The sequence below is a fragment of the Primulina huaijiensis genome, chromosome 17, assembly GCF_012295235.1.
Source record: "Primulina huaijiensis isolate GDHJ02 chromosome 17, ASM1229523v2, whole genome shotgun sequence".
Lineage (NCBI taxonomy): Eukaryota > Viridiplantae > Streptophyta > Magnoliopsida > Lamiales > Gesneriaceae > Primulina > Primulina huaijiensis.
This window is the reverse complement of record NC_133322.1, coordinates 3,167,105-3,182,708: the sequence shown is the minus strand read 5'-3', so window position 1 is coordinate 3,182,708 and position 15,604 is coordinate 3,167,105. Positions and strand designations below refer to the sequence as shown.

General features: G+C 32.4%; 2 protein-coding genes across 2 annotated transcripts; both read left to right on the top strand.

The window, feature by feature from the left end:
• Window positions 1-2,737: 2,737 nt before the first annotated feature.
• LOC140962518 (uncharacterized) lies at window positions 2,738-7,374 on the top strand. Its single transcript, XM_073421466.1, has 4 exons — window positions 2,738-2,891; window positions 3,531-4,890; window positions 5,119-5,144; window positions 6,334-7,374. Exons 2-4 carry the CDS (start codon window positions 3,666-3,668, stop codon window positions 7,066-7,068), a joined length of 1,986 nt encoding a protein of 661 aa, XP_073277567.1. The 5' UTR covers window positions 2,738-2,891; window positions 3,531-3,665; the 3' UTR covers window positions 7,069-7,374.
• A 6,497-nt stretch (window positions 7,375-13,871) lies between these two features.
• Window positions 13,872-14,788, top strand: LOC140963315 (uncharacterized). The gene has a single exon (XM_073422603.1). It carries the CDS (start codon window positions 14,077-14,079, stop codon window positions 14,713-14,715), a length of 639 nt encoding a protein of 212 aa, XP_073278704.1. The 5' UTR covers window positions 13,872-14,076; the 3' UTR covers window positions 14,716-14,788.
• The last annotated feature ends 816 nt before the right edge of the window (window positions 14,789-15,604 follow it).

The window sequence follows — 15,604 nt, the reverse complement described above, 5'->3', positions numbered from 1 at the left end:
GAGAAACAATGAAAATTATACGTAAACAGTTGCTACAACTCCATATTATAATTTATATAGTTATCGAATATAACAATATATTCAAAAAATTCATACACAAATACAAATATGTATTATTAATATAAAAACAATAAGTTTTTATATTTTGTATATAATATATTTACAGAAATGAATAAAATATGAATTTTAAAAACAATTTTTTGTCCTTAGCGACGGTTATAAATAAATCTTTGTTACATGTGTGACATTTTTAATAAAATCATCGACATAGAAGCGATGATTGAAATAAGTGGTCATTACAATAGCAACTGTTTTTTGTTGTAGAGTTAAAAAATAATGCAACTCGAAGTCAAATGTCGACCTTCTTATTTCACTATGCATTTCAGAATATAAAATATCTAATACTCGATTTAAAGAGTCTTCGAAATATAATATGACGTGGAAATATATATTTCAATTTTCCATGTTCCTTACTTATACTAAGCTCTCTTTTTAGGCCCAAAATCCATATGGATTGAATATAATAATACTCGTTGTTTATTGTGCTTGTGTGAATAAGTTTAAGTTAGAGTGAAATAACTAATTTTGTTGGAGAGTGATGATTAATTTTCTCTCGTCAAAGTGATCAATACTGATACGATCGATTTGGTGTTAATTATCGTAATGTTCGACGCTTTATTTTTTTTTATCATTGATATTTATTCACTGATTTTAACATTCTTATTCGTGGAAAGGAAGCCTTTGAACCCATTTTTTTGTTTGGTTTTTTTTTTCCCAAGTAAAAAAATAATTACGATAATAAGTATTAATGGCAACAACAACAACAAATAAAAATTTATTAGAAAATGGATGAGTCGACATTCTATAGAGCGCCATCAATTTCCCAATTTATTTTTTCTGTAAATTTGTTTATATAAAAAATAAAATTCTAGATAAAATCAATCTTTATATTTTAAAAAAAGTTAATAAATATTTTCGATTTTCATTGACCGTCAAACACACATGGCAATTTATAATTGGTGGTTAGTACGAATGACGTGTATAAAGAGTGTAACGCCTCAAATTCGAGGACTGTCCTCACTGTACCAATACGAGTCTTTCCAGCGTGCTTATGTCCTCAAGCACACGTACCCTAGAAAACTTCCCAAGAGGTCACCCATCCCAGAATTACCCCAAGTCAAGCACGCTTAACTTTGGAGTTCTTATGTGATGAGCTACCGAAAAGAAGATACATCTTCATGGTATGAGTAGTACCTATCAAATCTTTAAAGCCCTCCTCAACTGCACAGTCTCATACCTGAACAGTTTCGGAATCCCTCTCCTTCCGGTGTAAGATTGGTTCATTCATGTTCCCTCCGCCTAGAAGCTTGCCAGGAGCCGTTCATTGTCCGTGCAACCTCATGGTACCGACGATCAACCCCCGTCCTCTTCAATCCCGGGCCTCACAAAGAGGAGCCATGCTCGAAAATAAATGGTAGCGCAAACGACGTCGTGGCAAAGTAGCATGCCAGACAATCTAGCTATTAAATCCATGAGTGGCCCAGCGCCTCTTAGTATTTTCCCGGCTCGGCGCAGTTATCGGCTTCATGCCAAGCCGTTTAACAGCACAAAATTGGGACGACGAAGATTTTTCTTCCCCACATGGTTATGAAAGTGGATGCGTACTGGTTGAAGATATTTTCATGCATTGTTAGATATTTGTGCGGGAAAGTTGGCCATCTTTCTTTCTTTCTTTTTTTTTTTTTTTTTTTTGGTGTTTTGAATTGATTCCTTTCATCTTTAAAAACTTAAAATTAAAAATACTATGACATTTATTATTTAAAAATATTAATTTTTTTTCTTTTTGTAATGTAAACATAACAAAATAATATTGTTATTGTTTAAATGTTAATCAGATTAATTTTCGTTCCACCAATAATTGATTTCTATAACTGTTTGCTCACAATCCTGTCGGGTCGGGGGTGAGGGACAACTAAAGTGAGCGATTTTACCTTTTGGAGCAACAATATAACCGTTAGTTTTTTCTGGTTATTTTACAATATAAATTTTTGATATCCGAACATTTAAAAATTCGATTCGATCAAAGTCTCCTCACTCCTGCATAAAGGAACGTGCAATGATAGAGATTAGAGGGAGGGGTTTGGGGACCAGTCTGAAAATTACTTTCCATATTTTGGATTTTGTAAATTTATTTTGACAAAACTACAAAATAGTTTTATAAAATTAAGAATGTAAATTCAAGATTTTCGTGGTCATGATTCGTTTAATGAGATTATTTAAGATAAATGAATCAAACTCAAATTTTATAATATTTAGCTAGTTAGCTCGTAAATACATTCATTGATCGATAGACTCATAAATATTAATAAAAATGAAATATATCCGTATTATGTATTCGTTAAATAAAATTCGAGTTTGAATTCGATTATAAACGAATCAATCTTAAAATATTCAAGAATTTGGTTTGACTCGACTCAATTACGTCCATATATAGACGTAACTTAAAGAAAATTTAAATTTTTAAAAAACCTAAAATTTAATGTGTTAAAGTAAGTAAGAGTATTTTTTTTTTAAAGTTAGTTTTTATGATATTGATTTATATCAACTCACGGCCACGGCTAGATCGGCTTCGCTCCAAAACAAGCCAAGCCTCATTATTAATAAAAATGAAATATATCCGTATAATATTTGGCGACGTCGATACTCTGAAACACTCTGTGTTGTATATATTATATATCTTCTCCTCCTTGCTCCGGCAATACGTAGAGTAGAGGCACCGGTTCTTCTTGCTCGTCTTCGAACGATTCTAGAGCTTCATCTCTGGATTTATCTTTTGTTTATAAGAAAATACCTTTTTATGGAGTGACTTCGAGGATTCGATAAGCGGAGAGGTTAGTTTCTCCTCGCGCATTTCTGTTTTTTGAAGTTTTATTCGTTTATGGTTGATATGATCTGCCGTATGTTGATTGCGTAGATCGCTCCGACTGTTTGGTGTGGTAATTATCTTTGTTTGATGCTTGAATGTATTGTTGGGAAATTGTAGATTTTTTAGTTTCTAAGCAAAGGATGAGCTGTTCTTTGCTCCTCTATGTTTTCTGGTTTTGGTTCTTTCTTGTTTTTCTTTCAATTCTAGTTTTTGAATTGGTTTCTAAGCGAAAGTGTTGTCCTTCCCCTTCTTTTACACCTGTTCACGTGATATCTATTGTGCCTTTTGAAGTCGAAGGTGGTCTTTTTAAAAATATTGGGACACAGGTATTAAATTTCTGAAAGCTTGAAGCATTACCACCGTTTAACTGAATAGAAGGTGCATATTACTATGGATATGAACACTAACATTTTAGTTGATTTTACTGTTTCTCCATAATGTTTCTTTTTTTTTTTGGGAGGAAGGAGATATTCTGTTTCTACTGATCCTTATTATTATTATTTGGTGTCAGATCAAATTGCACAATCTCTTTGGAAGTTATTGGGGGTAGACTTCATATGGAGTTGAGTCTAGTTATTTATTATGTCTGATTAAATCGGGCGAGTGGTTAATGATACCAAGGAGCTACTGGTCATCAATTTATGCAATACGACCAATCCGTTTGGATGTCTCGTTCGAAGAGAACATGCTGCAATTCAACTAAAAAAGCGCTCAATGGCAGTTCAAATACTGTCTGAAAATGAAACTCGATTGTGCTATGGGGGAAGATAATTCTGCAAATAAGTTGATGGTCTCAAGGTATGTGAAAAGACATGAAGAAATTGTTACCAAAACCTTTGAGATCGTGAACGAGGGTTTGAGAATGAGTTCAGAAAGCCTGATAAAGGAGGGAACGGAGTTTCAAGACATACCAATTGTTCCTACAGCAAATTGTGGGAGTGGTTTTCTTTTCAAGCTTGGTCAAGATAATGATGACATGGAAACTTCAAGATGTGCATCTGGTTACAACTCTGATCGTGTTAAAGCTGTTGGATGTGAAACTGAGGTTCAGTTTCCTGGGACTTTGGCTTCAAATGATGTATTTTTGAAAACATGCAAGTATCGAGATGAAGGTACTTCAAAGAACCCCGCCGTGTGGATACATAGTCATTCATATGGAAAAGATAGCACGTCTGCAGCATCAAAGTGTTTGTTGGAAAGCTTTGTTAAATCATCCTCTGATACCGGTTCATTCATATTTAAGCGTGAACGTTCTGAATTTGACCAAGGAAAAACTTCTGTTCGTTCATTTAACGGTAGATCAGCCCTTATTTCCAGTAATCAATTGACAGATGCTAAACTGAGACTGGGGGAACGTGAATACCATCAGTACCACGAAGTGGACGGCCATTCACGACCCAGGAATTCTGTAACTGTTTGTTTCAGGGAGAGTAATACATCCTCTTTCTTTGATCCTCCCTCCATGAGTAGTCATCACTTTTCTGCACTCGGTGGAGAGTGGTTCCAGGAAATGCAGAAGTTTTCTGGTTTCAGACTGTTACCAAGTCATTTAGATACTTCAGAGAAAACTGAAGTAAAGAAATCACTTTATGATTGTTACTCGCTGCAGAAGGTGCCAAAGTGTACGCACAATGTGGAGACTATGAGAATATGCACTAACGTGGATTCTGTATTAGACCCTGGAGCAAGCCGTCCTATGTTTTGTCACGCAATTCACGGTCTGCGAATCACAAAAAAGACTGACGTCAATATTGAAAATGATAAATTTAGGAGCACAAGGATATTAAGTGATACACCCTGTGATCTCTGTAGCCTGTCTCCATTAATTTATGGTCAAGGTAAGCGAGGATTGAAGATTCAATCTCTAAGTAACTTCACCAATAGTGAAAGCAAAGGACACTATGTCAAAGATTCTGAAGTTACTGCAAAGAATGCACCTGTTCAGGAGAAGGATCCACTGTCTGGTAATTATCTACTCTGATACTGAGAATATAACTTTAATTCTACATTCATGTTTTTTCAGATGTATTATAGGAAGATGGTCGAAGTTTCAATGCTTTGCATTTCATTATCTTAAAGTTAGCTTAGATATTGCTATGATGCTTAGGAGGTTCATACTTTAGACGTGGAAATATGCTTTGTAATATAAATATTTTACCTCCTGCTTAACCAGTTTTTCCTTACCATTTCAGGTGCAACTTCTACCCCATCAAAGAAGGTACTCTTACTATGTCTTCATGTATTAATTAATTTACAGTTGAAATAGTTACCAGAATGTTTCTTCATTTGTTAATTCCTTTGTTGGTGGTCTCTTTTAATCTCCAACGTAGTAAATCCGTAGAGACCTTTGTAAGACATCTTACAGTTTTCTGCATGCATCGCTGTAAATTATCATAGACTTCTGCCAATGTTCAGGTGAATAACATTTCTAGTACCCTAAGTCAGTATCAGTGTATTAAGGTTTCAGCCCACTAGAAAGACTTCTATTCAGATACCAGTGAACACACAGGGTGTGTCATGGTGGGGCTTCAACTACTTGAATTATTGCTTCGCTATGTCGGTAAGATGAATGCCACGGTAAACCCCTTAGTTCCAGAAATTCCCCATTTTTTGTTTTTTGCAAAATGGTGAACTTAAATGCGGAGAGTTTGGTTTTGTAATTAAGGAGAAATTTTTTTGGTCATGGATTTGTTTTTCCTTTATTGGTAAATACAGTTTACCTGTTACTTTTCATCACTAACATGTTATTTTTGCTCTGAATTGATGTTCGGGTTTGATGAAATTATTTTACAGGAATGAAAGTGGCGATATACCGAAACATATTTTCTCATTTCTGCAAATGTTTGTTTTTTTTAATCAAGGGGCTGAAGACCTTGTGTTATTATAAGAACTTTGTATTTGCCTTGTAACTGAAAATTGTTTGGCCTTAATATCTGATGTATCGAGGGAATGGACTCATTGCTTCTTAGGATGGTCGAGTCAACTACAGTCCCACTGCTGCAGGCTGCAGCCAATTTTTTAGTACTTTTTAGTCTATGGTACTAGGAGCTCGTTTTCTCTAAATTTTCATGATCTATATGGGACTTACGACCCAGTAAAAGATTTTTTTATACATCTTGCAGGTACCGAATCACTTGTTAAATTATCAGGTTAATGCATAAGAATGGAGATTGGTAAAGGATGCTTCTGCTTTCTTTGTCCAAGAATTTTAGTCTTGGTTTTAGTTTTTTGTGTGGTCATCAGTTTTGCCGATTTTTTTGAAGCACTGTTTCTTGGCCTTTTAAAACTGCTATTATGATATTTTTGTATCAGGCGCTCAATCCATGTGCAAGTTGTCCTGTTATTATGGGTACACAATCGCACGTGTATCTATCTTTATTTAATTAGGATTATTCGATATGTTGCAGGTCATCAATATGGACTGCAATTCCTCCCGTCAAACTTCTGTTGCTTTCTCAACACATGCTAAATTCAAGAGGCCAAACACCGAGCTGCCCGACTTGAACTTGGACCTTCGGCCCTTGCCAGCTACCGTAACTTCATCCGAGAACGGTGACCCTCCATCCTCAAGGACTCAAAGTTTGGAGATGGACATACTCCTGACACATGCCAAGCAGCCTAAACACCAGTCTAGTCCCTCGCTAGATGATTCTCCTGTAGCCAATCCAGGCAATAGACTCGTGAAACGACTTAAATTGAGCTCTTTACACTCCGCCCAAGGCACAGAGAGTTCAAGTAAGGATGAAACCTCGTTTCAAGAAAAACTAAATGATAATTTTGGCTCAATTCCGGGAAGTGCGGTCATTAGCTCGGAAAAACCAACGTTCAGGAAGCCTCAAGGTAAAGATTACCTCTCAGTGAATCCATCGGAGAAGGATCTGGGGTTATTACTTTCGCACGCTTGGATACAGAGGTGGCAACATAATGGATCGTCCAGCACCAAAAATAAGTCCAGTACAAAGATGTTTTGTGATCCTCAAAGCTCAAATTTGACACTGAAAGGACTCCAAAATAAGCAGTTTCCTAGCATTGCAGCTATGGCGCTTATGGGAAGAGCAATGAGTGTTTTTCAACCATGCGAACTACAAAAGAGGGGTTCTTTCACTGTGTGGAATGCGAAAGCTTCGCAAAAGCATGACTGATCGGTTTAAAAGATTTCTACGTATAGCGTCTGTTCCATCTGGGATCATGGTATATGCTGTATTTTGTGTGGGATTATCTGTTATAATCATGTATAATATCATGTTTTAGAAAACGGACATTGGAGATTAGCTTTCTTCTTGAATAGGCCAAATTTGACAGTAAATATGCATCTCATCATATCTCCATTTCCCGCAAATACCACCTTCAAAGCAAGAGGCATGAAATGCTAATTGAGGCCATTTTTCCGAGTGTACCATGGAATTTTCATCCCCGCATGTATGATATTACTTCTGGTATTCGGTTGAGTAGACTTGTGAACTTACTTTGACATTTTATGTCCAGAATTTATTACTTGTCTATATTACACAGGATTGACACTTTCTGTGTAGTTTTCACAAGATATTCATATAAATATATGTATTAAAAATAAAAAAATAATCATGGATCCAACGTTGTTTGTTTTCACATGAGGTGATTACATAAATATCTTGCATAAAATTACACCGAAAATAACATCCTCAGTGTGACAAAAACAAAATCAAAATTCATCGAGGGGTTTATGGATAAGGTCTGATTTTCTTGGTTGAGACTATGACTTGTTTTCTCCCGTCACTATCGTCCTGTAATAAAATTTGGTTTAAGTTAATTGGAGAGGGAGATTTTATGATTGGTATATACACGAAGAATAAGGTTAAAAAATGGTCATATCGGTACGGGACATTTTGTCTTTTAACGTTGAAGTTATTTTCCAAGTTTCGTACTTGATATCGAGATTTTGGAGCTTTTCTTGAAATTAACATACTTATCTTTTGAGCTGGTTGTGGGTTGGACAAGGAACGCGGAACGAACGAGTCATCTTGTGAGCTATTTCACTCATTTGTCGAAAATTTTGGATTTAAAACGAGTTATAATGAGATTTAATTGAAATTTATAGTGATTTGGATTTACTATTTTTATAAAACGAGAACGATTCGAAATAATTGTTATAAAAATTCATTGTACACTTACACTTACACTTGCACGAGCATGGATTCGAGATATGTATATAGTATCCAAATAAAAACAAAGAATTACAAAGGGGTACACTACCCGGTGTTCTAAAAAAAACAGAAGCTAATTGGAGTGAAAAAAATATTTTCGGAGAATAAATAGCATTTTGTTAAATTTTTTTTTTTACATAATTGAACATATATATGCACATTCTTTTAGCATCTGATTGGTATTTCTACTTCTTTAAAATTATTTTGCTCAAATATTCATATTTTCAGGATATTCCAAGTGGAAATAAATCAATAATATATTATCTATCAATCTACACAGATACACACACACACAACATTAAAAGATACGTAAGACAAGTGGAATCCAACATAAATGTTCCTTGTTCTGCCACGTAAAACTTTACAGAAGTTATCATAATGTAATACACTTTATCAAAATGATTGTACTCACTTGTATCGATCGTAATCTATTATTACAATGCAAAGAATTAGGAATCATTTAAAAAAAAAAAAATATAGGAAGATTATTTGCTTTGTTTTATTGCATATAAAGACAGAGTTAGTTGGGACGTTATCCTTAAATCTCTTGGATAAAACCTTTGAAGGAAGCTTTAAAGGCTTAAGTTGTGATATAAAGTGTGATTAACTTTATTTAGATTAGATAGGCACTTAGTTTACTTGCATTCTCCGTTAAGTTTTTGGGAGTTATAATTGTAGATTCGGGTAGTCTTCTTTTCTTGAGCTAGACTTGCATGAATAAATTAAAATCCATCGATCACACACACAAACACTAAAGACACAATAAAAAAATTTAATTAATAGCAGGTGTTATGTGAAATGGTCTTATGTATGTATTTATATTCGTGATACGTGTTGATCAGATCCATAATAGCGGCGAAAATGATAATTCTGATATTAAAAGGTAATATTTTTCATGGATATGGTCGGAAAACATTCTCGCAAAATTGACCTATAGGGTGATCTCATGTTAGCTTTTGTGATTAATTAAAGGTTTTTTTTGGCAACGTACCGAAGAGATTAAAAAGAAAAAAAAAACTATTGTAATCACTTAATTTATATTATGAATAGATATGGGTAAATAAAGTATAAATTAAGGTAATCAACTTAATCGCATTATCACACTTTATGTACACAAATTATTCGATTACAAAAAATTGAAAATTAACATAACTCATTCTCAAATTACATTATATTTTATTTAAATTTAACTGTCGTTTGAAAGGAATATCGATAGTTATTTTCTATTGTTCATTATGTGAAAAAAGAATAATTTTTAGGATAATTTTCTAGTATATAAATTACTCGAACTAGAGAATTCTCTCAATTTATAAAAGTGTCATATTTCATAGCTACATACTTAGGGAATTTTTTAAAAAAGATCAAATTAATGATATTGGAAAGCGTTGCTTCCTACTCCACACACGGCTCATTTGGAGTTAAAACCCTACAACATAAAAGCTCATTTATTGGCAATTGGCTAGTAAAAGTGAGGGCTAACTTTAAACACAAGGGCCAATCCATTTATTATTATTATTATTATTATTATTATTATTATTATTATTATTATTATTATTATTTCAAATATTTATCCATTTAATATGATGTATTACAATTTTTCGCTCAATTTACAATGAATTGCATATAAGTACGAATAAATCTTTCGTGAGACGGTCTCACGGATATTTATTCGTGAGACATATCAATTCTGCTCATATTTAATTTTGACATAAAAAATAATATTTTTTCATGGATAACCCAAATAGTATATCTGTCTCAAAAAATTGACTCATGAGACCGTCTCACAAGAGTTTTTGTGACAAAGTAAAAACTGATTTTTTATATTGAAGGAAATTTTCACCAATGTGTAGATGATATATTGTTATAATATATATAGAATTATATCTCCCGAGAAATATATAATAAATTTGGACTCGATAAAATAAAATGATACTCGAATCCGAACTCTTACCATGAAAACAAAGTCCCATGCATGGTCTCAATCTTCACAAAAGTATCGCTAGAAACCAATTTTGAAATACTAGTTTTTCAAACTTATAATTATTTTAGCTCATTCGATAGTTTATGCTATATATAATTAAATTTGTTGAATGTGAATTAAATAAATTTAAAAATTATAGAGTGGAAAAAATAATTTTTTTAGCAAATAAGATGTTTGTTACAAATGAATCTAAACCTTATCTCAAACTCGAGATTTTGACACAATCACAAATAAAATATTAAAAATTTGTCAGTGGGTTTTGATAGAGGGCTGAAAAACAAGGTTACGTGGCCGTTTCTTAGTTAGTAAGGAAGAGCTTAAAGACCCTACACCACCTCCAAATTTTCCCAATCATATCAAACTACAAAAAATAAAAAAGAAAAGTAAAATAAAGAAGCAAAATTAGGAAAGAGGAAGCAACCAATGGATATACAACACTTGGAAGGAATGTATATTCTAAATTAGATCTCAATTTCAGCTCGTAGTTTTAGAAGTTATTAATTAATTGTTGTTTTGTATATTTACTATATACTATTATTATTATCTTGCAAACATAAACTTATAAGTTATTACAGAGTCATTCTGTTCTTGAGATAAAATTATGAAAGATATAATAATAAACTAAAAGATATAGATAACATAATCGTTTTCGTGAACTCTGATTATTGTAAAAATTTGAGTATATTGACAAATATCAACATCAATATAATATATATTCATTATTCGATTTCAACAACAACAATAATAATATTATCATTCCTATTTTGGCAAAATCAATAAATTATTATATATTAAAAAAAAATCTTACCTTTTTGCTTAATATATTGTTTTTTGGGATCTATCCAGGTCTTGGATTGATATAATACATGAATAAAATCATCTTGAGTATGTTTTTTTGTGAGACAGTCTCACGAATCTTTATCTGTGAGACGGATCAACCCTATCGATATTTACAATAATAGGTAATACTCTTAGCATAAAAAGTAATATTTTTTCATGCATGACCCAAATAAGATATCTGTCTCACAAAATACGATCCGTGAGACCGTCTCACACAAGTTTTTGCCTAATAATAATATTATCATTCCTATTTTGTCCAAATCAATAAACTATTATTATTATTATTTTCAAAAAAGAAAGAAATCTTATCTTTTTGCTTAGTATATTGTTTTTTTTTTTTTGTATCAATCCAGGTCTTGGATTGATATAATACATGAATAAAATCATCTTTTATGATCTTATCTTACAAGTTAGTTATCAATTAACTGAAAACGTTTCGTAAGTTATTAAAACTTACTTTATCAAGCATATTGGAGTTACACGACTCTATTTTTTTTTAATCAACAAATGTAAAAAGCTTGATCCCTTTGAGTAAGAATCAATGATTTTTGGTCCATTACATAAAAGTTTCATTAATAAAACAAAGCTTTATTTGTTTAATAAGAATTCCAACAGAATTTAAACTTAAATCTCTAACTTACTTTTTGTATTAATCAAGTCTTCGTACCATCGGTCGTTTGACGTTTTAATAAAAAAAATTATAGCTGATATTAACAATATAATTTGAATATTTTAAATCGTACAAAAACATAAACGATATATTTCAATTTATATAAAACATGAACATATTATTATTTTAAGCAACCATGTGGGAATTTGGAGTTATCCAATTTGATTTATTTGTTATTATTATTTTGATAATAAGAGTTATCCAATTGAACAAGCAAAAAAAATTCAATGAGGACCAAGCGATTCGTATTCCAGTTCAGGTTCGGATTTTGTACTCTTCCTTTCGTGTTAAATTGGATCAAATTGTTGCGTCATTACGTGGATAAAATCATGGGGTTTGGCAAAGATAATTATTTTTTATCAAACAAAAGATTTTGATAAATTCTATTCCTCTCAAATATGTAAGCCTCTTTATTTTTCAAATGGATTAAGAAAATTACTGAAAATTTACTATATACTTATTATATTTTTATTCAAAAAATGGTCAAAATTATTCTATCACTCAATTTTTCCTATAAATAGAAATTAATCCTCTATTCAGGGGAAAAAAACCATCATTATAACTCAAATTCTGAATTTTCTCATTTTTATTGCATGTGATCATGTTTGGGCTAGAATTTCCACCATTGTGTGTGTGTATTAATTTTTTCGGGACGAATTGGGGTATGAGGATATCCCCATATCCCACCCCGTACTATTTATGAGATTTTAAAAAATGTCTGAACTCGGAAAAATAAGGGATTCTTGTCCCCTTTATGAGTTTGACAAAAACTTGTGTGAGACGGTCTCACGGGTCGTATTTGTGAGACGGATCTCTTATTTGGGTCATTCATGAAAAAGTATTACTTTTTATGCTATGAGTATTACTTTTTGTTGTGAATATGGATACGGTTGACCCGTCTCACAGATTAGGATCCGTGAGACGGTCTCACATGAGACCCATTCTATGAGTTTTCTCCACAGGACCCGGATGTATAGGGAAAATGGTTATCTCTATTCTTTCAGTTATATGTTGGATAGTGGAGAACATAAATTTGAAGTTAATGTTCAAGTCGTATAAATGCATGTTCATCAAATATGGAGCAACAAAGGTTTCATAAGTATTCATAAAATACCATCTTATTTAATTGGGTAAATTATAATATAATTTTGAATTTTGGTCATATAACTTGATCATTTTTTTAAAACCACGTAAGTTTTCAGGTTGAAATTTTAAGTATTAATGAAAGTTGGTGTTTATTATATTTTTTTAGTTATTTTTCATCATAATCTTGACATGATATCGAAATGACTGGCGTGAGGCCAAGTATTGGTATCGTGTCTAAATTTCATGTCAGCACTAAGATGAAAAATTACTGAAAGTAATAAAAAGTACCAAACTTTCATCTAATTGCAATTTGAAAACTGACTAAAACGAAAAATGGCTAAGTTCCAAAATCATTATTATAATTCCCCTTGTTTAATTAAACCATAAAGAATAAGATTGCAATGTGAAGATTTTGAAGCCTTCTACGTCTGATAAAATACGTACTAAAAATTGGGAAAATATAATTTTTTTAAGTAATTTACTAAATGAAAAAAATTGATCATATATGTTTGGCTCTTTGTGATTTTAGCCATTTATATTATTAAATTTTCGTTTTAATCAACTATCTTTAATTTTTTTGTTATAATTTTAGTCATTTTTCCTATGTGGCGTTGATGCGAAACAAATACAGTGTTCACGTGTGTAATGTCACATCTACAATCTCGACGAAACAAAATAAAATTGTCAAAAATCAAAAAATATAACACTAAAACATAAATTTTATAATATAAATGACACAATCACAAAAGACAAAAAAAAAAAACAAACAAATTTTCCTTTACTAAAATAACTTCTGGTTTTTTCCTCGTAACTTCTCATTTATTTTGGTCTACTAAATATTCAAAATTTGATTTTACTTTTTTTACTTTTAGTTATATTTTAATGGAGTGTTAACATGACTTCACACCGAAAAATATCGAAAATTATGAACGTGATATAAAAAATATTAAAATATATCAATTTATCTCGACAATTGGATCAAAATAATATAACTTGAAAAATATATTATCACCAAATTAGAAATAGAGATATGTTGGAATTTTAAATTCTATTGAAATCGAATTTTTTTTTTTTTCGTTTTGGAAACAAAGTGTGAGAGTAAAAAAGAAAAAAAGGGAAAACGAATCTAACTTTTGCCTATAAATACCATCACCACCTCCAATGCATTCAATTAATTCTATCCTACCGTTTATTTCATACAGCAAAAGAACTCACTCTCAACCTCCTACTCTTTTCCTTCTTCTCTCTACAAGATGGACATCGCAGTTCATTCATGCTCTATGTTCAAATTCTTATAAAAATTTGTGGGAAAAGAAAACCCTCGAATTTTTTTCATATATAATATAATTGTAATTAAATACCAGTGTACGTAGATAAAGTCTTTCAAGAAATGGATTCGCTAAAGTTTTGTGATGTAAGAGTAGAAAAGTCCAACTCAAATTCAAAGAACCGTAAGATTAAGAGAATTACGGCTCTGTTTCGATTGGTGGAGCTTTTTGTTTTCCTGATCATCGTTGTTCAATTCTGCTCACAGTTCCATTTTTCTGTCATGTTTTCGGGAGAGCGTTTCAGGAGTGTTCTGGTGACTTTGATAAGCCCTCGATTTGTTTTCGTCATCGGAAACATGATAGTCGCCGTTCTGCTGCTGAAATCATGGAGATTCTCAGCAGAAAACGGCGGTAAGGGGACCGATTTTTATGACGAGTATGTGGAAAAATGCCGCAGAAACCCTCGAACTAGCAGTAACGGGAAACTGAGAGACATGGAGATGAACCGAAGTAAATCGGAGAAAATACCGAGAGTGTCTCACGTGGAGGAACCCCGCCGTGAGTTGAGACGAAGCACGACGGAAAGGTGTCAGAGGACGGTGAAAGCTGGGAGGAGAAATGCGGCTGCGAACGGCGGAATCACCTCGTACAGCCCGGAAGACGAGATGAGTGGCGAAGAGTTCCGGCAAGCCGTGGAAGCATTCATTGCGCGGCAGCAGCGGCTGTTGAGGGAAGAAGAAGCACTTTCCGATGTATCATGAAAGTTGACTTGCTGTCGATGGAGTTCAACATGTGTGTAATAGAACTCTTGCACTGTTTTAGTACACATTGTAAATTAATGGAGTTCAAAATGAATTTCTATTTCTTTTTTGTTTTTATTTAGATTAATTAATGATATTTCTACTCGTTGAACTAATTTATTTTTTCAATTATATTATAATTAGATTAAGTATAGTTCAAGTTTTCGTATAGTATTGTGACAATAAATCTTTATAATATACAACATACACGTGTTTTGTGAGCACTTATTAGAAATCTAAACTAAAACTCGATTTTAAATAAATTTTATTTTTTATCGAATGAAGTCACAAACATTATTACTGTTGAAAAACTGCAATTTCAGAATTCTGACTTCTTTTTTTCTTTCGATTTTGGTATTATGTATTTCAAATTTATTTTTAGTCTAAATATATTATTTTTCAATTTTAAAATTTTTTTAACATAGTCCTTTTGCGGCATCGATGTTGTTAAAATTGAGACTTGTACCTAACTCATCCCAAAAACTAGTTCTATGGGATAAGATTGTCCAAGTCCATATATGTACTCCCAAGTTATTTATCCAACCGATGTGAGACAACTAACACACCCCCTCACACTTAGGAATAGACATCTAGAGCTTGAAGTTTACAAATGACACAACTATGGGCAGAACATGTGACCCAATTATGAACAGTCCAACACATAACGGTGGAACCTGAGCTCTGATACCATATTAAGATTGAAACTTAGACATAACTCTACCTCAAAAGCCAGGTCTAGGGGACAGATTGTTTAAGTCCATATATGTAACTCCCAGGTTATTTGTCCAACCGATGCGTGACAACTAACAGATGTAATGTTGACATGAAATCGACATAATGCTGATGCAAG